General features: G+C 35.1%; 1 protein-coding gene across 1 annotated transcript in view; it reads left to right on the forward strand.

The window, feature by feature from the left end:
• Positions 1-305: 305 nt before the first annotated feature.
• RGS7 (regulator of G protein signaling 7) overlaps positions 306-26,185 on the forward strand; it is a 227,026-nt gene continuing 201,146 nt past the window's right edge. The window contains exon 1 of the mRNA XM_085219651.1: positions 306-407. Coding sequence (XP_085075777.1) covers positions 330-407 — 78 coding nt within the window. The 5' untranslated portion in view covers positions 306-329. The remainder of the gene's footprint in view (positions 408-26,185) is intronic.

A 26,185-nucleotide genomic window follows, 5' to 3' on the forward strand; every position in this document is an offset into this window, starting at 1 on the left:
CGGGAGGGAATGTGTGGGGAGAGGCTTCTCATGATGTGGTGGTTAGTGAGATGTCAGGGAGCTATTTGGAGTGACAATTCATTGATGTCTGAATTAGATTAACATATTACATTCATTATTTACAGGCAAAAGAGTAATGACAGTAAATGGTGAATTAGTTTCAATGTAAATATCTGTAGCAAAGTTTAGAGCATACACTGAATCTAATAACATCTTGGTATAAAGTCATGTCCATTAATCATCGAGGAGGGAAGGAGACTGAGGAAGTGTCTTACTGAGACCACTTGTACCTTTTACAGCATACCAAAAGCGGATCAAATCTGTGGGACATGGCACAAGGAAATAATTATGGGCAAAGCAGCAATGGGGTGGCTGATGAATCCCCAAACATGCTGGTGTACAGAAAGGTAAGCTTTGTTTTTTGAAATCTGAGAAGGTGCTTCAGGAAACGATGTCCTTGACTCTCTTGCTTAGCAAGTGAGACCATTGTTTTTACTGTTTCTCTCCACCTTTCTGAAGAGAAGCTACTGCTGTGCTTTGCCATGAATGGAGCAGTGTGATTTCAGGATGTGGTCACCTGATATGAATTTGGAATGTTTTGGCTGCTGATGTTTATGCTATCTAAGGCAGATCAAACGGCTTGTGAGAACTAGATCTATACCTCAGGAACTGCTAGCGACTCTTTTTTTATGAAGTGACTAGATTTCTTGTTTTGAATAGCAAAATATATGTGCCTTAACTTTGCATCACGTTCAGAAACTGTTTAGAATTTGAAATCTTCATGTATTCATTTTATGCATTGAAACATATGGCATGTGATGGTGGTGATGTGTCAGTCTGGAAAATGTTGTGGGTTCAAGTGTTCACTCACAAAATCTATTAATAAAATGAATGCAGGCATTATACTTATCTGCAATCACCAGAACATAAAAACAGAAAAATTGAAACAAAACACAACATGACAACACAAATGTACACTCTGGGGATTCTCTCTGGAAAGCATATCTAATGTAGTTATTCTAATTCCATCAATACACAAATTTCTAGATCCTGAGCTCCAACAGTGTGGTTTATATAGCCTCTACACTTTCATTTTTGTTAAAGTAGATGCTTGGGGATTTTGTGATGGGTTGATACATCTTTATTTTTCTTTATTTTAAACTTGACAATTGTCACTCTTCCCAGTGAATAAAAAAAATTATGGTAATAAACACATCTTAATAATGCAGAAGAATAGCTGTTCTTGCAAACTGAAATATGTAATTGCACAACTACTTGTTTATTCCTAGAATGCAGTGCTTTCTAACTTGTTTGTGGTTGTTTCTATCAGGTGGAAAAATCAATGTTTTTTTTTTTTCTTAGAGCCTTCAACTTTTCTTTTTGCAATTTAACTGTAATAGAAAATATCTGAATACGTATCAGATAAGTTTTTGAGGTGAACTGAGGTATCATCAGTAACTGTGTTTTTTCCCCAGAAATTATAAAATAGTTTCAAAATGAAGACTGATACATACTCTATTTTTTTCATTCTTATTTTCAAATATGTTGCTGATTTCAGTGACTTTCAGTGTTATTTTCCATTATTTACTGTTTTGGAAAATCAGGCTTCTTTTTACACAAATGAGATTTATGAACTTAATCTTAGTTATACATGTGTGTAAGAACAGACATCTGGAAAAAATAGAGTACCTTACCAGTAACTTGACAAGTGTGTTTCAAAATGAAATAATGTGCATGAATTTATATGTAAAAAAAAAAAAAAAATGTGCTGTGCAGATATAAAGCAATATAGCAAAGCTTATTGTCCTTTACAGGCTTCTGATCTTTCCGAACAGCATCTTTTCATATTTGTCATGTACTTCTATGCTGAAAAAGTGCTTATTTAGTAGATGGGGGGGGGGGGGGGGGGGGAAGGAGAAGGGGGGGGAATAGAGAAACAATTTGTCTTCTCCAGTGGTGTGTATGTCTGAGTAGCGGGCTGAGCTTATTATCCATTGTATTTAGTCTGACCTTATGCCACAATTTAACACTGCCCCTGAGCAGCCTCCAGATTAAAAGGAAAATTCTGAGGCAAGTGACCAAAACGTTGGTGATGCAGGGAAAACTTGAAAATGAGGAGTGGAAATAGGACATAAAGCCTCATGTAGTCACTCAGTGTCAAATACCTTTTCAGCAAATCAAAGGCATGGGGATGGTATCAATTTGTGTCATCTCCAGTATAACAGTGGTTCTTCTCTTGATGGTAAAGTGCAAGTGGGGTACTGAGTATTAAACTTCCACAAATACTGACCTTCTACAGTATTATCTGCCATGTTTATTTTTATACACTTCAACGTATTTTTTAGCGTAGTAAATCAGAAGGGTTATTTAAGATGGTTAGCATACAAGGAGTATAAACTAAATAGTCCTTCCTTTGGCAGAACTCAAGGAATAGGTGACAAAATAATAGATAACCTTTTCAAAAATCACCTACCTTCTTCTGTAGTAAGATATTGGTGTAGGTGAATGTTTTATAAGTTCTGTCTAGAGCACGAGAAAGACAGGTAGAAGTCATTTCACTTCAGAATATATAATCTTCGAATATCATTCTTTAATAGCAACAGCTAAATCATGGGATTCCTTCTAATACATTAGAAAACATAATACTTCTGTCTGTCATAGTGTTGGAAATGAAAGCGTTTTGCAGAGTGGACAAAGAACTACATTTGCTAGCTTCATGAAGAACTTTTTTTTTGGCCAACTGAAAAAGTATTAACAGTTGTTAGAAAAGAAAAAAAAATAAAAGTGCCTTTGGCTGGCTTCAGAAGGAAACTGAATTTGAAGCCTTGTATTTTGACTAATGCAACTGAAATACACAAATGCTGGAATATTTTCTTGCTGTAGATTATACAGCATCAACACAGGGATTAGTACGAGTTTTGTGATACATGTGTCTGCAAGAAGTAGGTGAGATCTCTTTTGCGATAATGAAGAACTGAAATTTGGCCATGATAAATGGAGACAATACCTATAAAACATGACTTTGTAGTTTTTAGTAATTCTTTTAGTTTAACTTCCAGACTCTATCTGAACTAAATACAACCAAAGCTACATGTAGTTTCAGACCTGGATTTCCTAAATCCTCATTCTGTCAGGAGTATTTTATAGAAAATGTAAAGACCGTTATCTACAGAATGATGTTTTGGTGTTTGCAAACTAAGTATTTAAAGCTTTGAATTGTTATAGAGTCATTATTGCACTTTAAGTACGTAGAAAAGTATTTACGTGTAGGCTTGTTTTTTGTTTAGTTTTTTAAAATGTCTTTGGTTTGTGATTACTCATCTGGGAGACTGAAGAAACACGGGTTATTGAAATGCAGAATAGAATATTAAGTGTAGACAACATATTATAGTAGCCTGTGTTCTCAGAGAAAGAAGAGTTTCATTGCATTCTGCTTTCAGAAATGAAGTATATTTTATGCTGAATTTGTGAATTAAATATTCTGTGCATGTCTAATTCTGAATGCTTATTTGACCCTATGATAGAAAGGGTAGTAACAAAATAAATAGCTCCTTATATCATTTTTACCCTGACTCTTAAGATGCTTGTATGTCAGTGCTTTTATGCCTTGGGGAATACTTTTTATTTTAATAGAATGTCAGTTGCATTATTCTATTTGGCTATCAGCCTAATTATAAAATAATGACATGTGACACATCATTAATACTGACATACCTTGGAAAAAGTCTCTTTTTTTTTTTTTCTGCCAGTAGCCTGAGGCCAACATGAAAAATTTAAATCTCCTGCTCTTACTTCCCCTCCAACAGAGTCCATTTCAGTCAGCACTTAAAAGACATAAGACACTAGACTGCTTGCTCTTTGCTCATACAGCAATCTTAGATTTCAGCAACACTAATTTATCACTGGAAGTTAAGCCTTAAAGACAATACTTCAAATGTAATTGAAGTTTATAATGTGCAGTTTTCCCTAGTTTCAGAGCTTAACTTATCCTGTTTTGTCTTCTGTGTGCCACAGATAATTAAATAAGTAGGAGTTGTCTTTTGAAGAACCTCATTTTAGACATACTGCTGGTCCTTCTAAACCTTTGTTTATCTTTCTGATCTATTCTTACTTTTTTTTTTTAGTCAAGTATAGTCTGAAAGGATTAAGAGTTCTAATTTGGAAAGTTGATGGTCATTACATTGCTGTCTGAACTAGCTTCATTTGAGAGGCAATAGCCTTATTTTGTGGCAGTAAGGTTGCTCTAGTCTGAGTTCTTGTGATTGAGACTTGGATTCTCTCTGCTTTCCTCACTGCCCCACATGTTAAAAGAGCTTTTGCCAAAGCTGATTAGAATTAGTAACAGTTGATGCTTCCAGTATTGTAATGAAGCTAAGGAGGTGTTCTTTTGTGTCAATTGTTGAAGGTCATATGCCAGTGCTCCTGTACTGAAAATGCTAAATTTGTAATCTCAGGGTACTTCTTAGTTTACTGTCTTCTGATATTCTTGCTAGAAACTAAGCCTCCCAGGTGTGATACTTTAAAAATGTTGTTGTAAAAGAGCATTAGAACACTGTTACCAACTTCTAATAACCATTGCCTTCTGCTTGTAAAAAAAAAAAAAAAAAAGACTTTCAGTGTTGACTGCATATAATGTGATGCTCTAATGTGGCTTTTATCAAGTGTTCGCTTAATTTTTTTCTAACAATCTTCTGTATATGAGAACTGTATTCCCTAGAGCCTGTGAGATCAAGGAAGGACGTAGTAGGTGGGATTTTCTAAGTGCTGTCACTCGCTTTGATAAGAGAGGAATTGCGTTGATACTCTGCATTTCTTATGGTTGCATCTTGCTTCCAGCAAAAACTGCAGAGTTTGTTATTACTATGTTGTAAATGCAAATGCCAGGGCAGACTAAAGGATGTGAAACATTGTAATTTAATTAAAAATAGATGATATACAATATACAGTTTCCTCTGAGAAGAGTAATGATGTTGCTGCAGTTAGTGCAGAGTGTGGATGCTGCTTTTGGTTTCATTCTGATTCTCCTAGTACAGAATGACTTTGATATATCTACATTTGTGGACCTCAGGAATTCCAACTATAAAAAAAATTTTCCTCCCTATTCAGCATGAACATCATGAGGATGTTGTCATGTTGTTCTGGAGTAGTTGGTTGCTGTTAGAGTAAAATAGATGGTATGTAGGGGGTAGGAATTTCATACTGAAGGACAGTATAGTTACTAGATTCTGTGGAGTGCCTTTCATGTGGTGAGATTACATTTTGTTTTATGCTCTCATCTCTCTTCATACTAATTTTTTCCATTGTATCTACCTGCTCTGACACCTGATGCTCTATCCCGTCCTGGAATGCTTACTGTCAATGCTAGCTAGAGCATATATGCCTTGGCATCATTTGTGATAACGGTGGTATAAAGGAATTGACTGTCTCACAACTATAGAAAACCACTGATAACGCAACCCAAGGAAACTTGATTAAAAATACTTGTACTTGAGTCTGTAGGTGGCTGGATCTGCAGATGTGAGAGGTGCACCTGCTCCATATACTTACTTTGGTGATTCCTGCTGATATTTTTCTTGCTTTCTGTTCTCCTCATCCTTTCACTAGTTGTAGAAATGTATCAAGTAGTTTTGCAGTGAGGTTTACTGCTTCATACTGTTCTGAACTTGATGTGCTCAGATCACTAGTGCTGCAGTGTTTTTGTATTTGACAGTAGAATTCTGTGCCACCATGCTACTTCCTTTCTCCATCCCACATGTGCTATCTGAAAACTAAATGTGCCTGTTTTGATTGTGTATTGTCATTTTTAGTTTCTCTCCGTTTTGCCTTTGAAGCAGTCTACATTTGTAACTATGGAAACAATGATGCTATCGACAGCAATGCGCAACTCGAAGTAAGAAATTGTTTGTTTTGGAGTTATGAGTTTTGTTTTCTTCAGAATTGCAATGTGCTTTCTAAGTGCAGGATTTTTCTATGGTTATATGTTGTCATCTGGTACAGGTGAAATACATGAACCTCACTTTGAAACAATTTGTAAAGGATGCTAAAAGAAATTGTTCATGAAGTCCGTTTACAACTGAAATGACATGAAACCGTGAAGAAATAAAAAATGAAGTTAGAATAAATTTGTCATCAGAACATGTCTGTGTAACATAGTATAAAACTTTTCAGGCAGAATGTTGGAGAAGGGATTAAAGGGTGGCTGTATAACAAAATACAATGTAAACATGTTTTTCAAACATATCTCTGCAAAAAGATATCTCTTTTGTAACAGATACATATGGTTATTCTCTGTGCTACCAGTGAACAAGCTGAGGCATGACAGTGACATGACAAAGCAGCGGAGAAGCTAGAAGTTACTATTTTTTTGTGAAATACAAAATACAGTTTTCTACAGAAGAGGGATACATCAGAGCTGAGCTTGCAAAATATTACCTGGAATGTCTCCAATACTTTCCATCATTATTAGTTACTTTATTTAACGAATTACAGTAGTAGGGGGAAGGAGTTGGAAATGTGAGAGCTGAACTTTCTGTGGACCAAGGTTTGGAAATGTAGCTTCATTTGGAGGGTGAGAACTGCTGGAAGTTTGTGCAGAAAAGCAGGCTGGTTTAAAAAAAAAAAAGTGGTATAGGAACAGGAATAATGGCCCCTCATAAAGCCATCATAACAGTCAAGAAAGTCTTTTACTAGATAACACAAACTTCTTAACTGTCAGGGATGAGAGCTTGGCATAAAAAAAAAAAAAGCACCACCAAACAACAACAAACAATCTGAAACATGAGAGAGAAATAAAGAAATGCAACCTGCAATATTTAAATGTCTGTATGTTGCAGCCTGTTAAATTGTTCAAAAATACGTTCAGATAATAAGAAAAAAGTTTAAGTGTATATTTTTAATTAGAACTCAATGTTTAAGTTGTAAGAGTTCAGAAATAAGGTTTTGTGACAGCATATTTAAGACTTTTTTTCCTTTCAGGTTGTTGCTGAACTCCCCAAAATAAGGAGTTGGTCTGTATTGTGAACATTCAGTTTTTCTTTGAAAAGTGCCATCATACATTCTCTTTTTTTTTCTTTGTGGTTCTTGGTCATCTTCTCTAAGGCTAAATCAACTTGTGCTGAGTATGTGTGGTACCTTGTGGTGGGTAGTTTAAGATCTTTGGCTTATTTAACCTTCTACAATTAGGGCCTGTTCCATGCTCATGTAAATGTGTACCTCTGTTTGAATGCTTCATTCTTCAGATGCTGCTATGATTCTTTCAATTTATTTGCATATGTGTATACAAATGTGTTTATGTATCTGTGTGTCTCTGAGAAGCCTCTTTATTTTTGAGGTGAACAGGTCATTGCTCTTGGTTTTTCTTACTTCTGCTATCAGCTTTTCCTTCAAGCTGTGATACTACTGTTGATAAACTAGAAACTGGAGAAATTACATCATAATGTATGTTCCATCTGCCTTTGCCATAGAAGATATTTAAGTCCATTGCCTGTTTTTCAAGTATTTTGCCATTATTGAGCTATTAATTAATTAGGGTCGTCTTTGCTAACCTCTAAATGGAATTTGAAGTGTAGTTGATCTTTAGTGTTATTCACATCAGAAGGTGAAGGGTTTATCATGTTGTGTTCAAACAAAAGATGTGGTGACTTCATTTTGGAAAAACCTTAAGCAAGATCTGAATAGATCCCAAAGCCTGACCAGAGGGAAATATACCCTTGACATACTTCTCATCTTCATAGATTCTTGCAGTTTTGTGAAAAGATGTTCCTGAGAATTGCATTTCAGGTAAAATGAAAATCTTGAAAATGTCAGCTCTTCTGCATCATTTCTGTTGCAGTTTGTTTTTCTTCTTCCTTTGACTTATGGAAATCCCATTCAGTTAACATAACGTGTAGTTCTAGAGAAGGATTGCTCCACAGAAAGAGATATCAAGTTCAGTGCAGTTCAGATGTACAAGGATCATCTAGCTGGAAGTGAAAATTTTTTCCTTCATGGAGTGAAGAAATATTTTCTCTTTCTATTCCATTTATTGTTGATGTAGAAAAAAATATAATACTAAAAAGCTTGCAGCCTTCATGGAAATTATTTTGGAAGGAATATTATACCAACCAAACACTACTTTTGTAATATGATTGAGTCATAACTGACCAAAATTGCATAAACATGAATGTAAAACTTGGTTTAGTGAGTGTATAAAAGTGTAGTAGTCTTCAACAGTATCTCTTACATATATGGTAACAGTATTGTACCTTTCCTTCCACGCTGTAAAAATGAACTGCACATATTTGTCCATACAATTCATTCCTCCTGTATATGCATTGCAACAGAAATAAATCAGTATTTCCTTGCTCTTCAGGGTTCTGTTTTCAGTACTTAAATATTTTGTAGAGCTGTTATTCAAAGTGCCCTAAATTCTGGTGTAAAAATATAGTTTTTTTTCTGATCTACTTTTATATCAGGATGAATAAGCAGTTTACTGAATACCTTTTAAAAGAAAGACACTAGGGCTTCTTAACACCTACGCTTATCTGAATTACAGACTGTAAGAAATATAAATCTGTGAACTAGATTCTGCCCTCAGGTACAGTTTCTCTGTAGCTCTTGATATCAGTGGGAGCCATACATTGCATTTGATTATAGAATCAGTATCAATATAGAAGAATGGCAAAGCTCAATAAAAACAAAACATCTCCCCCTCAAAATTACATAACCTCAAGGTATTTTATGGTAAGAATTCTTGTCGTGTGGCATGCTTTTGTCTGTACGCATGTAATATGTGGAACATTTCATGGCTGTACCATGATGTTGGCATATTTGGTGATATGGGCAAGAAAAGTGTGATCTGAAGAATAAAAAAAACCCTCAGTATTGTAAAATAGGATGTCGTCTTAGTAGCGAGTGTAAAACTTACTGTATGAATTAATGCTATCATAGAGGGCCACTCTGAGATTTCTCTATGGCTAGAATAGTTTATTAAAATAAAAGCTGTGTCATCTGTAATATAGATAATCTATACTATAATTAAACTTGATGCTATTCTGTGAAGTTTAACTGTTCATTTTCTACAGAGTACCCTAAATTTATCAAAGTACTACATTAGATATGAAAGTACTATGATCATAGGAATTCTGCTTTAGCTATGGAGAACAAGAGTTCTACCCAGCTGCTCACACAGTATTACTAGATTTCACGTCTCCATTTTTTTCATAGTTACTAAGCAACCACAAATCTCATTCAAGTTGCCAAGAGGTAAAGTTTTCTAGTAACTTTTCACAAATCATGTCTTTCATGCTACCTGAATCAAGCTGGGGGGTGGGAGGGGGAAGGTTCTGGTTCCTGAGGTTAAAGGTACCAAACAGCGTCCATCAGAAGAGAAGAACCATACTAATACTCATGAGGCTAAAACATTTGTTTGGTGTCCTAAAAAGAGGAGAAATGCTTTTCTTCCTAATACATAATCTACAACTACCTTCTTTACTTTAAAAGATTTAATTCTTGATCAGTTACTATACTCCTTGATAAAGAGTCGCTTCACGTCTTTCTTGTAGGTCCTCTTTAAATACTGGAACTTCCAATGTTTGAGCAACTATTCTATTGTTCAACTGTTCTTGTGACCTGAAATACTTTATTACATTTATTGTGGATGAAAATAGTTCTGATCTTTCTCTTTACCAGCAATTCCACCAATGTTAAAATTAAACTTGGATCTTTAAGTGCAATATTCAGTTAATTACTAAATACACTGTGCTGTTCTCCTTCAGGTAATGTTTGTTATTTGTCTCATTCAGATGTATATCCAGAAAAAAAGCGTGCAGATCTATTACTATAATTTCATTTGTATTTTTGTACTTACCTGTTTTGATGGATCTGTAGCTGTCATCACATGAACCTTTTGACAGAAGCTCAGGAACACAGTTGATCAGGCAGGCTATAACCAGCTGTATTGTCTCTGGGATTTTTTTGCTTTATGTATTAATTTATTTGTTTTTTTTTTTCTCTCTAGAAATTAAGGGATAGCTTTGATTCCAGGATGTTGGAGTTGGAGTCCTTTCTAGTTCTGTATTCTGGTGTTTAGAAGCTGCCATTTTAAGCTATGGAAAATAAGGTGTCCTACAGCTATGAACTTGTAAGTCTAGATTGGTTCTGTCTTTCCTTTCCAAGTTGCAAAGACAACCATGGATGCTGAGACTTATGTTACACAGGACTGTATGCATTTTTAAGTTCCTTTGATTTGTCTTCCATTTATTTAAACATATTGAGGAACTACATTTCATGCTTTGACTTCGAACTGAAATTCTGCTCTTTTGGGTCCTGTGTTTCTTGAGCTAGATCGTTTTATGATGCTTGGTTGCTCTCAGAAGTGTTAAAAGACTTGGAGTAAGTTCAAGAAAAAAGAAAATCGGAAAGTGAAGCACTGAAGGGAAAATATTTAGCGTTTCATCATTTTGTCACTTGCAATGTGTTCATATGGGCCATACCAGGGTTGAGTGAGGCCAGCGGTGAATCTGCGGGTGTTTCTGGAAATAATGCCGAAGCTTCACTAGGTGGTGCTCTTTCCCCTGGGTAGTGAACAAACGTTGCACTGTGATTCTGGCAGGGTTTTTGTTGAGGAAGAATGGAGTACTGGCTCAAACTGCCTTCCATGGTAGGTGTTGGTGCTGATGTCCTGGTGAAATTGTTAAAAGCACCAAAATAAACTAGATCAATTAATTCTTTCTGCAGTTACCAGTGTGGAAAGCCTTTACTATAATAATGAATTCATCAACCAACCTAAACACTGGAGTTTATTGCCTACCGTTAATAAACATAAGAGATTGTTGGGATTTAGAGTTCTGCTAGCAAGCTGAAAATATAATTTCTGTGCATGAAATTCTGCACTCTTAAGTATAAAACAAAGATGGCTAAGAGATTCTGGGCGACTACTCAGTAGAGGCTGAGACCAGGTAACTTCCATCTATTTCTTTCCTCAGTGCGTGGAATGGTCTTTGCCTCATCTTCAGAATAGTATGTCAGGATCACCAAGTGGAGCTTATTACAAATTCAATCATTCACATGACTTGTTCCTAGATGTTTGTGTTTTCGGTTGTTCTGGCAGGCCTTAGCAAGAAAATTTCTGTATGGTCTCGCATTTCTCACTTCTTGAGCTTATTTAATCCATCATAAGACATGGTAAATGGATTTTAGATGAGTATTCAAATTTGACACGAATATCTTAGCATCTCTTGATGGTTTAGCCATATTGTTGGCTATGTTTAAATATTTTAGTCCTATTCTTTTTGCAAGCTATGTTGAGTAGATAGAATATTAACATGCTTATTTAATAGTCAGTTATACTTAAGAGTGTTAGCAGAAACATTCAGCATGAATGCATTTTTAGCTATCCTTCTGACAGAAACTTTCTCAAGATGAAAGCATCTGTTAGATGCACCTGAGGGGGAAAATGTTTTCTTCCTGACTTTTTTAATATTATTTAAAGCAGTGATTTTTTTTTTCCTTTTTACATTGTAGTTGTAGGCACAGGATTTTACTTTGTGTGTCCCCAAGTGCAGAATAAATGCTGTCCTCACTCAGGTTATTAATGTTCTTGAAAATTACTAAGTCATTTCTGTGCAAGTAAAATGCTATAGTAGTTCTTATTCACTAGTGTCCTGATGGTAGTATGTTAGAAGTGTGAGAAGTAGGCTCTTCTCACTGAAGTTGGCTATACCGTAGAGTGATCTAAATGAAATCTTATTTTGTTTGCATTTTCCAGTTTCCATAGTAAATGTCACTATTAAAGCAGTGAATGACTTCTGACAAGTGAGAATAAATGAGATGTTAGTCAATAGCCAGCATAACTCCTTTTTCATGAATGAAGAGATGAATGATGCCTCGAGGATGTAGTTTGCATTAGAATATAGTAGAAAAGCAGTGGCAGCTAAAATACTGCATTGAAATGCAGTAGTAGTTATACTTTTTGCTAATGCTAGGATGATTTGTGATGAATGATCTGTTGTATCATGCTTCTAATCTGTCAGATCTCAGCCTATTGCCTTCCACTTAAGATTCAGTGTGGTCTTGCAGAGGGAGACTGAGCGTGGGAGAAATAAGGTTGCCTATGTTGTGCATCTGAATGGTTTTGAAAAAAAATCACTCCAGATCAAAGATGCGGAAAAACTTGTAGGCCCTTTGTGCTTAGCTGTTTAGGGAAGATATAGATATTACTCAAATGGATGAATTAGTGTGTATCTTTAAAAGTAAACAACCCTTACCTACATTTTTGAGAAACAAAATTGGAACTACAAAAACTCTTCATTTGTACAGTACTACAAAAACTGTAGATTCCTCATGGCTGGTGAATTGTTGTACTATCACAAGAACACAGAGCAAAGAAGCTTGTCTAAAGTCAAATATTTCATTTAGAAAATAAGGCACTGAGAACATGGATATGATTCATTGTTCTGATTTCCCATTTGACAAAATGGCAGCAATTTTGTTCCTCTGTTTTCCATTTGTAATTTATAGAGAATTAAACTTTAAAGGGACACTGAAGATAAAGCTAATTATGTTTTTGGACAGTGGGTAGTATGGTGATGGCAGTATCACAGCAATGAATATTGCCTTTTTTCTCCTCATCTTTTTCCAGTTACATTTTTAGAATTTGCTGTGATTATGTGATTCATTACAAGTCTAATGACTTGTAATGTCTTTGACTTTCTGATTAAAAAAGTTCTATAGTATTAAACAGACTTGCACGACTGCTGGAGACTGGCCAATATGCCAGAATCATAGAATCACGGAGGTTGGAAAAGACCTTAAAGATCACTGAGTCCAACCACATACTACCCTAACTCGAACAACTCTCTGCTAAATCATGTTGCTGAGCACCACATCTAAATGGTTTTTAAACACATTCGGGGATGGTGACTCAACCACCTCCCTGGGGAGTCTATTCCAGTGCTACAGGATTAATCCAGTTAAGGGATTCTGTGTCCTTTTTTGGTGAAGTTTTTCTGGCACGGAGGACTTTGACTTCCAGTGGAGTGTTGAGCAGAGATGCAGTGGCTACATCTCCACGTGATGTGCTGGTAATATCCTTCCTGAAGTCATCTTATCTGTTTCTTCACTTGTTTTGAGTTCTCTGGGTGATGACAAGGGGAAGGAATGTACGTGACCTACAGTACAGGCCCATCTGTGAATACCAGATGGCATCTATAATAGTTTTTCCAATGATTTGGTTATTTTCATTTCCATTTCATGTAAATTGTCCAGGGAAACTCATGCACTGAAAAAAGAATATTGGAAGTACTGGCCTTTATTGATGTGGCATTTTGTATTTTCTAACCACTGTAGCCTAACCTCATTTCTGTAATGCCAATGAATGCTGAGCTTGAAATAATGTGAAATTTAGATATCTGTATCTAAAGTGGTATGTGGGAGCCCTGTTTAGCCATGTTTGAGGGATTTTGCTTTCCAGCAGTTTAAAAGATAATCAGAATGCTGAGTAAGAATCAAGGCGAGTATACGTAAAGAGGCATTCATTTACACTGTCTTCACTGAGCTTCATTTTTTTTTTTTGGTAACCTATACTGTAATTGTACCTCTCAGCAGTATATCTTAACATTGGAACATTCACTATGCTAAAGTATAAAGTCCTGCTTTTTAATCTTTAAACTCGTGCTATCCGTATGAATAATATGACTAGTGAAGATCTGAATGAACCTATGCTGTTCTATGCACTGTACTCCTGTGAAAAGGAGTAGATATGCAAAACAGTGGGCTATTTATGTGTTTTTTGCACTAAGTTTAATTGACATCTGTGTCACAGCCAGCAATATTTGTTTCCCCAAGGTGCGTGTGCACGTGTATGCATGTTTGCAGCTGTTTGAGTTATGACTAAGTTTATCCATCTAGCTTAAATCAATCTGTTTTATCAGTGTGGTCCTTTCTTTTACTATAATGCCATACGCCTATCTGCATAAAAAACATAGAAGTGTGCTTGAAGTGGTTTTCCCCCTAGAGAAAAGATTATACTATCAAAAGTGCATCTTGTCCATAGAAATGCATCAGCAGGTTTGGGTATTTCATAACCATTATTCTGTCAGATCATTTTGTGATAGCTGTGTAATGTTTAATTGAAGAAATTAAAATATATTCAAATTTTTTTGCAAGTATTGCTTCTGATCTAGCGAGTCCTATGAGTTCCCTCATCACCTCTACGACAGATATTGCAATTTCTTTTTGGAAGTCTCTCTTCATTTACCTCTTCTACTCCTAAGACTGTAGCTCTGGAATGATAGCTTTGCTAATGATTTCAAATATTTTCTCCACTTCATATTAGCGTCCAGCTGCTTTTTCACTTTTCATAAACTTTTATTAAGTAAAATTAAAAGCACCTTAATATGTCACTTATAAACCAATTTATTTGCCAAAAGCATCACTTCAAATGATGTCTTTTTTCGGTTTTAAATAACATTAAGATTAATATCACTTTAAATTGTTAGAGTCTTGTTGGATGCTATAATGAGGCTGAGTCGTAATCGTAGACAGTTCAGGATTTTGAGTCTGATGTTATGCTGGATTTGGTGCTATTTCTGGTAATGTCCAAGGTAGGATTATTTTAAGCTTGATATGTTGAGTTTTGTAATGTTTTTGGTTGTCTGAGGTAGGCATATGACAAATGACAATTTATGTCCAATCAAGCTGTTCCTTCTGCAATCACAAAACTTTAAGACTTATTATACATTCAATTTTTTGCATTTTAGTTCATTTTTCACTGATTCAGCTCAGTACAGAAACTTAATAAAAAGCTTAATTTTATTGTATTGAAATTTTAGCCTAAACCCTAGAGCAAGGAACCAAATCATACACGCAGTACAGTTGGAGATCTGAATTAAGAGATCTGTTTATTTATAGATACAATGTTTTGCTAATTATGTGCAGTTAACAGATATTAGTTACAGGAATTGGATAGTACGTTGCCAAAATTTACTTTATAATATAGCAAAAAGCAAATTAGTCTGGTTGTAGATATGAAGGACGTTATTTAAGCTTCTGATTTTTGCCTTTTCTGAAGTACCTGGAAAGCCACAGGATTTGTCTTGTAGATCTTCCATAGTCTAAGATTGGTGATCCACTTCAAACCATTGCTTCTCTATGCTACTTTTAAGAAATAAAAATTCTAAATGAGAGACTCCTCCTAGCTTATTGTAATAATAATTTACAAGGGCCTTTTTTGGTTTTGACTGTCTGTATTTCTTTTTTTTTTTTTTTAAACTGCTATCTTGCATTGCTCACCAGACATTGCAGTTCAGATGAAAAGAGTCTTTGACAGTCTATGCTTCACTAGGAATGCAAGAGAAAATGCATTTCATCTTCCGGTCTGACAAATTGATTTTTTTTTTCCCTGCAGAGTATTGCTTGATCTTAAAGCTTGAAAGTGACGTGTTAATGTCTCAGATCTATTTCCATTCACTGTTCTTAAAATGGAATTTGCAGGTTTTGAATTTTTTCTTTTCCTTCAAAAAGATTCCAAAACAGACATTTTTAATAAACACAACGTTAAGGAGAATGTTGTATGTTATTTTATGATTAGCTTCAGACATACTTCCCTAAGGGAAGATATTGTCTTTCACTTAGAATTGCTTTTCCAGTTTTAGAATTCAGTTGCAGTATTACATGAAGTTTTGCTTCAGTATGTTCAATTTCTATTTTTTTATTATATGGAAGTACATGTATGATTGAAAACTAAGCTGTACATTCTTGATTTTGAAGTATGTACTCAAATGCGATGCTCATTAATACAAATATCTTCCAAGAAATTTCCTGATTTTTTTGCAAGCACCAATCTAGTGGAAGAATTGATGAATTTACATGTGCAAGCTAGATTAAGAACTTAATGTGATCGTCTTAACTTGCAAAATAATTTTATTCTGTTGAATTACCTCACTGGGGAAAAATATATTTAGGAAGGTATGAAGGCTGCTCCAAAAGTAATACCTCGTATTTTATTACGCTGGTCTATGGTGTCAGAAGTAGATGATAGTGGTATGGCAGTAGAGGTTGAATCTTCCCATCAGTAGTCCATTCCTTCTGTTGCTTTGTGACAGATGGCAGCAGAGAAGCAGTATGACTCAATGGTGTCTTATACAGTAGTCCATAAGAAGCAAATGTGTGACATTGAATTCCTCCATGCAGAAATGGCACCCACTGATGTTCATCAGTGCATGCTGAACATTTCTGGAGACCAAAGAGTGGATGTGAGCACAACAAGGCAATGGGTGCTGTGTTTCAACAGTGGCAGCAGTGAGAAAGATAAGCCATGTTTGGATGGCTGTGTCACGCTACTAAATGGAGAGGTATCAGCTTATCTATGCAAATCTGCTAATGATGGTGACTGTGTTGTAAAATATCTTGTAGCTGAGAATTTGTTCTACCAAATACTGTACTCTTATCTGTTGTAGTTTCAATGAAAATATGTATGAATCATTATATGGAGTTACCGCCATACATTACCAGAAAAATCTTTGGCTTTTGTATTGTAGATTTGAGGGATTAAATACACAAACTCGTTATTAATATTACTTGCAATTGTCATAAAAATCTTGACTGTTCTGTTTGTGAGACTCTTAAGTTTCAAAACTGTATTCACAAGAGCACATCTATCATGTGACTGTATAATCATTTTTCAATCACCATTTCAATTTTTGGTTACTATAAGCCGTGAAATATTGTACATACTACCCATTGATACTTGTCTGAACAAACATTTCTGTAATTCTGCAAACGGCTAAGTGGCCAGTGTAAGTTCATAGACTGGTGTATGCTTTAAAGAAATCTACTACACAACAGTATTTCAGTTGCAGAATAAAAAATGAAAACAATTTTAAATAAAACAATTTTAAATAATGGAGGGTCAGAAGTACGAGATCTTGATACAGTGGTCAAGTCTTAAAACTGCTAGAAAGTTTTTGGCACTTCACATTTTGACTGTATGCTAAACTATGGTAGTAGTTTTCCTGACTGCATAGTCATGGCTATCTGAAGTTTGATAAGATTGACCTTTCTTTTGGTCAGTGCAGGTCATCTGAAGCAACTAGCAACAAGGCTGGTTCCCTGAGTCTTAGTGAAAGAAAAACTTCAGTGTTGCAGAGTATTTAGGGATGCAAAAACAGTACAGCATCCATTCGTTAGTAAGATTACTTGGCTACGTATTTTCAGAACCTTTCTGTAGTTCAAGGAAAGCAAATTGTATGTAATTTGTCTTTGATACAGCAACTAGTGGATGCAATTTGCAGTGCTGCCTGGCATGACTTTTGGCATGATACCTCTTGCATTTCAGAGCATTATTCTAAGGTGATAAACACACGGAAAGGTTTTCTAGTGGGTAAAACAGCTGAAGGTGTGTATTTGAGTTTAAATAGTTTCTTTCTAAAATAATTCTAGTGTTCAAAGCAATGGTGAAACTGAGTGCATCAGCAGCAGATGTTTTGTATTTGTCTAAGAAAAAAATAAACTGCTCGTGAAATTTGCTGAAAAGGTTTTAAGAAATAATGCTATTGTTTTTATTTTTACCTGGGAGAGTTCTTCATGCACCTGCCTAGCTCTATAATCAATTTTTTTTCCTAGCTATTAATTGTCTGTGTTTTGTAAGCTAAAAAATATAAATGTAAGTCTAAATCAATTATTTAGTTTTCAAGTAGACTTTTGAAAGGAATTTTGCTTTTTTCTTATTGCATATAAAACCAATTTTGTTAGTGATTTTCATTAATGCTACTTTTGCATGTAGTAGCATTTGCCATTTGATGACTTTCAGGTTAACTTGGTGGTTAATGCCATTCTAATTTATCAGTATGATGATCTTAGACTTTTTTTATATATGAACTACTTGCTTTGCCACTGATAAGTATCTATTGGCTCAACTGCTTACCTACACATTACTCTATTGATCTTTCTGTTTATCTGGCATCTTGTACTCTTGTATTTGAGTCAATTTATTCCAAGGACACAGAGTACTTTTCAAGCCATTTGAGCACACAGCAGGAAGATAATAATCTTCACATGGTAGTTTTATCATTGAGTTTTACAAGAGTTTGTGATTGCACAATTAAAATCTAGCTGCAGGTAAAGGGATGCGTTTGAAGAGATGAACTTCGTTTGAAGAGATAAACGAATAAACAGTTTCTATCTTCTGTTTCTGAAAACATCTCTGGCTATATTGTTGTTGTTTTTTTTTTTTTTAAACAGCAAATGATTGTGGGAATTTTTTTTTCTTGTGTACTGCTTTTGGATTTTGGGAAGTGACTAGCTTTCCTAGGCTTGTGGTCTCTTCATATGTAGTCTCATGGAATGTAAAGTAGAGATGAAAATCTGGGCCCTTCTAAAGTTGTTCTATGTGATGTCTTACCTTTACATTCAATTTTCAAAAGGTTTATGTAGGAGCTACCCTCAGCCTTTGGTTTGCTGTAAAATAGTTCTCCTTTTCTTGCAATGTTGTGCAACCTCATCTGTAGTGTTTCCCACTTTTCATTCCTTCAGAATTTTGGTTTTCTGTTTTGTAGTAACTTGTCAAACTGCTTTACACCTTTGTCAGTTATACAGACAGAATTCTACATGGCAAAGCTGAATGAGCTCCTCAAAAGCAGCTGAAATACTGTGAAAATTGAAAGAACTTGGTATCTGTGGATAGGAGGTACATTGCTGTAGGGGTGATGGTATTGGAAACTTGGAATTAGTGCTTCAGCCAACCTGCCTGCATTGTGCCGAAATACAAGAGGACAGTAAAATGCATTTTAATTAAATGATTTAGTTTGCAGGCCCAAAGATAACATAGAACTCCAGTTTCTGTGATTCTACTGGAGAAGGTTTTTAAGTATAAGCTATTGCTAATTTTCTGGATAGTTACATAATTTTTATCTTCTATTCATCTTTTTTAAAAACTTTAGGCCAAGAGTTTTGGTATCTTGTGCCTTAACGGAAAGTATAATATTTTTGTTCTCACCTAATCCTTATCTGTGCTTCATTTTCCTTTTTTTAAAAATCTTACTCTATCTTGCCATACTCCAAACAAGTCTGTTCAGTAAAGAAGTCTTATGTCTAAATTTCTCAATATTTGAGTAGAGTTATTCTCAGTCAACTTGTAAATAGTAATGTATTCCAATCCTCTTCAAAATAGGAAGCATTCATTCCTGATGCAAAGCTTTGCATGCATATGCAGAAGTGGAGAACTGATAACCTCCCTGAAATGTAAAAGTGGCTGCAGACACAGTGACTTGATAGGAATACTGTGACACGATAAAATGCGAGGATGGCTGATTGTAACCAAAACAGTAGAAATATGCTATTTGATATCAACATACTCATATATGTATTATATATTTCCTTATATTTGTGTGAGGCTTCTTTGAAATATTTGGTTAACATTGACTCTTGTTTAAAATCTGAGATCTTTTTAATATATGAAAGTTTACAATTAATTTTTTTCAGAGTATTTCAACATTTGGATGCTTCAGCATAAGATGACATTTCTTTATTCAATCAATGTGATAAAATTCTTTTTGGAGGCATGTGCAATAACTTTAACTTGTGATGAATGAAATTAAATTCATTAATTTAACTAATATAGAAAAATGTGTGTTAATACTGATTTTATAAGACGCATTTCATTTCTGGCAAGGTCTTCTAAGGAAAGTCCTTGGTAATGCAAAGTAGAAAGGTATATTTCTAGCTTGGACTATGAGATGCTTTAGGATGATTGCTTGTTCTACAAGGTCTTTCTGTTTAAGCTTGGGAAATCTATCAGTCTCTCTATCAGTCTCTCTGTCTTAGATCCTCAGCAGTTAAATAGAAGAAATGTATTCACTGTTCTACTATCTTAATACACTATAAATTATTATATACATGAAATACATGGCATATGACGTACATGAAAATATTTCCATTTAAAATATCAACCATGAAAAGCTGAAGGAAAAGCAGATAACAGTTTTGCAATACTAAGATGACTAATCTGAAAAACTGGTATGGATCCCATTGTTGTCTATACTGTCAACGGTTTACGGGCTGGTTCGGTCCGGTTCCGTGACTAGAAGGGTGGAGGGATCCGTGCCACTGGAAAAGGAAAATAGGGGACCCCAAAATAATTGAAAACAGCGGCAACAATCTGAGATGAAACAACTGAGGTGAAACAAACTAATTTACTAAATATAGTATCAGCAGAATATAATGAGAGAGATTTACTATTTACTCTATATTCCTCTTCAAATCAGTCTAAATGTAGGTCTAACTTCAAAAGTCTGATAATTTCAGTTATTACCAAAGAGTTTGTGTGCGTTTTCACATAATTGTGAATTATAATATTAGTTTCAAATACGTGCTCCTATTAGTACAATTTTAAACTACTCCTCCTGTTTATCACTGCCTACAGTACTCCGAAACCAGTTCTGTTTAACAGCTTCCCTTTTCCAGTTATTTGTGAGAGTGGATGAAATGGTTGGTTAAGCATCTGTGCCTTTTAAGACTGCTGTTTTTAAAAAAAAAAAAAAAAAAAAGCATAATGCATTGTGTCATCTGCTTAGTGAAGTGAGAAGTTCCAGCCAGTTCATTTTTTAACCACCATAGTTACATCTGCATAAACAAGTGGAAGGTGAATATTGCTTCTTTTACTCTTTCCTCTCCATTCCAGAGTGAGAGTTTATCAGACTCAGAGCTCCACAGTAATTGCCTGTCCACTGGCATAATGACTGTTTAGTATAGTGCTTCCTTGTTTAAAAAAAAAAAAGTAAAAAATTAAGCTGGTGGAAAATTATTGCAAATTGCTCTCACATTCTCACCAAATATAAACAGTATCCAAAACATGTGGAGATAATAGGAAAAAAAAAATTGTGACCAGCTGCATATAAAAGAAACCTACTTTGTAGTTAATTGTTCTGAAATCTATAATCTTTTAAGGAAGGGGAATATTAATTTATTGTCTGTTTGATTAATTAATATTCTCTTGCAAAACATCTCATTATTTTCTTTGGTTTTTAAAGCCAATTCATCCATGCTCCAGCTGGTGGAACTGTTTCTGATACTACATCCAGTAGAATACACTTTAAAGAGTGCTGGTGCACAGCATGCAGATTATCCAGATTACTTTTTGGTACATCTGGAACTTTGCAATAAAATTGTGACAAATCTTGTCTGGCTTATTCCCCTATTTTACACTGGTGAATGAATCTTTGAGAAAATTAATGACAGATATTTCATACGCTCAAACTTTCTGTTAGCCCCTTTTCCTTGTGCAAAGTAGTATGAGGCTGCTATGCTCTCAGAGTACTTCTGATGGGTTTACTCTCAGCAATGCTACAGGGAACCATCTGTGGAAGGCAGCTCCAGGATGTACTGGTCATTTCTTAGTCAGTGCTCAGGGAAGCTGTGTGGCACCACTAACTGTGCTTTCTCCTTATGAAGTAGTAGGGCTATTCTTTTCAGAAAAGCCCATAGCAGATTTTTTTTTTTTAAGTCTAAGATTTGTATCTCTAAAAACTTTTGCTCTTGCAGTTCTATTGCCATTGTACCTTCACTTGAAAGGTATTTTCAATTTTGCAGGTTAAGAACTCTAAACTTTTACAAGCTGGTAAGATAGAAACAAATGTTTTGAACGAATGTAGATATAGATGGGAGTATTAAATCTAAAAAACAGAACATAACCAGATTCTATTAATAAAAAAATCTGAAATATCTCTTAGCCAAGTCATATGCAGTTTACTACTTATCAAGGATAAACTGTTTCTACTTTTAGAACAAACATTAAATGGCAGATGCCCACAATTCTAATACCAGATGCCAGTGATGGAAAGGATTTGTGACCTAAATACTCCTGAAAAATTTCTTCCCTAAATGCACATTCACAGTAGCAAATGGTCTAACTGATCTAGGTAACTGGAGTTTTCTCTGCTCGTATTATGACAGCTATATTGGCAGGTGTTGCTAAACATAAGGGTTTCACCTAGAAAATGCCATGCTCTTTTGAGAAGAAAAAAGTCTGATAGGTATGAGGTTTACTCTGTTTAATGAAATCAGTGAAAGCTCTCTTTGACTTAAGTGTGGATGCCTTTAAACCAATGCTTTAACTAGGATCTGAAAATATTAAAGAAAAATGTTATCCATCTTTCCCAAAGAGGTTTCTTATACCAGTGCTGATTAATGTAGACAAAATAAGTTTTTTTTGGGGGGGGAGGGAGTGGGGGAGGATGGAAGGGAATTGTGAAGAAAGAGTGCAAGAGGCTTTTTTTCTTCTTTCAAATCCAGCTAGAAGACTTAAGATTGCTACAGAATTAGTTAGAGGAGATTCTGTTCTACTGTGTTATGCATAAGAACAAGTTAGTCTGCCGTAGTGGTCTTTTGGAGCTTCCTATTAAAGCAGTCAAAAACACATCTGTGAAGTTTTATGACCCAAGATGGAGAAGATTTCTCTTGTTTCTGAATGAATTGGCTTTGCTGCTTTGCCATTATATCTTCTTCCCCTACCCCTCCCTTCCTTTTTTGATTTAAACAGAAAATATTTTCTGACAGTCTTTGCTTCTACCTGTCTAGGGTTGTAATTCCTTAAATAGAACAGTTGAGAGGACCAAGAGATACCAGTCTGTGTTGGACTGTTTTGAAAGCTAGAGATCAACTTTAAGGTCAACTTTAATTAGTGAGATGGTTGTGTACTTGTCTCTGATCATTGTGACCTATATCTTCATAATCTCCCTTTTCTCTCTTCCAGAAATATCATAATTGTATATTAAAAAAAATAAAAATTAAACAATGTAAGTGATAGCCTTGCTATGCAGTTAACATCTGGGTATATTTTACAGTTAAAATTGGTCTTTAAACTAAAAATGTTTACTGCTGTCATATTTTTAAAAAGCAAAACAAAAACACATACAGAACAGTTTGTTTTGATTGTTCTGATGCCTCCTTTTCAAGTGTTTTCACCTAATCTGTAATTGCTTTTGCCTTTCTCAGCAGTTCTGCTTGTCCCATCTATACTGGGCAGGCTAATGATATCTAATGATATGTGGTAATGCTCTGTAGGAAATATTCTGATTTTGCAGGTGGGTTAACCTAGAAACATAAGACCGTGATGCTTTTGTTCAGGTTTGTTTACAGTGCTTGTAGTCAAAGTGGAGATTTGAGCTGTAGTTATAATAAACCTAAATATTAAATATTCTTTAATCCTAATTCTTTGCCAGAATTTCATATGGAAAATTGGCAGTGATTGAAGAGACATTGGTGGTGAATCAGAGCTCTAACCAGAATTTCTAACCAGACATACAGTGAATCAGCAATCTACGTACTAGAATTGGGACTGTGACTAAACCATGAACTGCACTATTAAATGATGTGAAGTTTGATTTTTTTTTTGTCACATCTAGAGGCATTCTTCTGTAGTGTAGTAATATAATGTAAATGAGCCTCTAATCGGTGGAACTTGAGAGGAAATTTCTGCATCTGTTTCTTGATAGCAAAGCTAAGTTATTTTCTAGAGACATCTGAAACAGTAAAGGTATACAAATATGACTGAGGCAAACACATTTGAAATGTATGTTCGCTTATAGAAAGCATTTCCTTTTTTTTATTTTCTTTTCTCTTACTGCTTGCATATTCCAAACAGAACAATGTTGGCAAGCCAAAGTGAGTTAACCTGCTGTACCTACAAACTAAGTTCTATAGAAATTAGATTAAATGTCTCAGGAAGCAATGACACCTCATGATGTTTAAAAAAAAAAAAAAAAAAACCTCTTTGTTGTGGATGATGTATTTTTGCATAGGAATAAATAAAAAAATAAATGGGACAGTATTGTTATTTATTTTTAATTTTAATTTAGGGCAGAGATTTATAAGAAAGTGTTTTAAGCCAGCAGAAATTAAAGTTAACTTATCCTGAATGCATATTTTAGGAAGGAATAATATCATTGGCAATAGTTCTTGTGGAGTTGTAGAGATAGCGGAATCTCCAGTAAGTTTGTATCTTGAAAACCAAAGAGCTGGAATGTCTGGTTCCACTTTGAAATGCTCACCAGTGCTAGAAGCTTCTAGTATGTTTACTTTGAGGTTTTAGTGATGTTTAATAAGACATCATCTAAAGAATTGCACTGCAGCTTTTAGTAAAACTACATTTAGAAAAAGGAAAAGGGCTTTGTGATGCTTGTAACTGTCAGGCACAGACAGCGTCAGGAATAGGAATTAATAGGAAATTATTTCTTGTGATACTCTGCATGAACAGCACGTCTCAGAGTCCTGTTACGCACTGTGATATCCATATTGTGTATCAGCTGTCCACCCTATGGTAGGGGAAATTTTGATAGATACAGTGATACCTATTTATTGTAGGCTGACTTTTTTCACAAGCTGAGAGTATAGTAACTTATCTAGATATAAAGAAAAGCAGTCAGAAACAAAGGTATATTATGCATACATCATTTCAGAATGTGACATACATTCAGTCTTTTTTGTTTGTACGATGGAACTGATAAAAATCACAGAATTGTAGGGGTTGGAAGGGACCTCTAGAGATCATCGAGACCAACCCCCCTGCCTAAGCAGGTTCCCTACACCAGGTCGCACAGGTAGGCGTCCAGGCGAGACTTGAATATCTCCAGAGAAGGAGACTCCACAACCTCCCTGGGCAGCCTGTTCCAGTGCTCCGTCACTCCTACAGTGAAGAAGTTCTTACGCACATTAGTGCGAAACTTCCTATGCTGCAGCTTATGTCTGTTTCCTCTCGTCCTGTCTCCACGTACCACTGAAAAGAGACTGGCCTCACCACTATGGCCACCACACCTCAGATTTATAAACCTGGATCAGGTCCCCTCTCAGTTGTCTTTTCTCATGGCTAAACAGACCCAACAGGCCTTTTTGGAATGAGCTTACATTATTTGTACAAGCTCTTGAAAGTTATGTAGATGGAAAGATGACAAATATGACTAGCTCTTTTGTTGCGTTTCTAGCTAACCCAGGAGAATATTGTAGAGAATATTATAGCACAACAGAATATTTTTCAGTAGCATTAGTTTACACCAGCCCTGCAGCAGGTGAGCAAACACCGTTAACAGCTGTTTTTGGAATTGTGTACACATGCAAATATTACTTTTAAAAACAAATATATAAGACTGAGTGATGTAATAGTGGGTTTGAGGAGGGCACTTAGGTTGTCATTACTGCAAACATTCGCACTGAAAAAAAATGAATGTGTTTATATAATATTTTTAGTGCTAAGCAGGCAAATGAATCTACTGATTTGCATGGATGTAGGTGCCATAAATGTGTATAGAAAGATATGTTGCTGGTTATCCATATAAAAGTACAAATGATGGAATAAGAGCAATGGAAGCATAGATATGGAAATTTAGCTTATATAGTATATCAAATACAGAGGAATTTAAAAATATGCTATGCTGTAATTGACCTTGGTTCTGAGGAACTGTTAAGATTTCTCAAGGGTCACTGTTGAAACATTTGTACTTATAGTAGCACGTTTTTCTGATCCTTCTTGTAACTATTTTCTGATAGGAATGTAGCTATATTTTGTTTGAAGGGGATAAACTGTAATGACAAAATTATAAAAACAACCCCCCCTGAACTGTCAATTAGATAAAAGTGGAAAATCTCAAAGCAAACTACTTCATTGATCTAGGTATACGCAGTCACTAAAAAACCTCTTTCGTAATGATTCAACATTCTTATTTTATAAGTAAGCTGGATTTCTCTAAGGGAAGCCTATGATTTTAAGTTCAATGCCACAAATCGTTATGTCAGTTTATTCCTTCATTAAACTAAGAAAACCTGATTTGTAGACTGTTTTTCAGAGAGCAGTATTCCACATGGCTTAGCATGATAGAAGTGTTATTGCTGTGAAGCTCTTTATGAGTGTTTAATTTTTTCCGCTCTCAAATGCAGTAAAAATTCCAAAACTATTCAAAGGAAAGTATTGATTTACAGAGATTTCTTCTGTATTGGTAAGTAGATGGGAAAAACATAAATTTTTCAATTAAAAAAGTCGTAAAACTAATTTTTTTCTGCCTTTTCCCATCTCCTGCCAACTCTGCTTTTTTTTATAAGAGACTGAATATGCTGTGATACTCACTTAAAATTATTTCCTAAATAACTCTGTTGCTATGGCAGCAGCTGCTGCTGCTGCTGGCATTCACATGCACTCCAGTGAGGAGATTCACAGTAAAGT

The sequence above is a fragment of the Meleagris gallopavo genome, chromosome 2 (assembly GCF_905368555.1).
Source record: "Meleagris gallopavo chromosome 2, MGAL_WU_HG_1.1, whole genome shotgun sequence".
Lineage (NCBI taxonomy): Eukaryota > Metazoa > Chordata > Aves > Galliformes > Phasianidae > Meleagris > Meleagris gallopavo.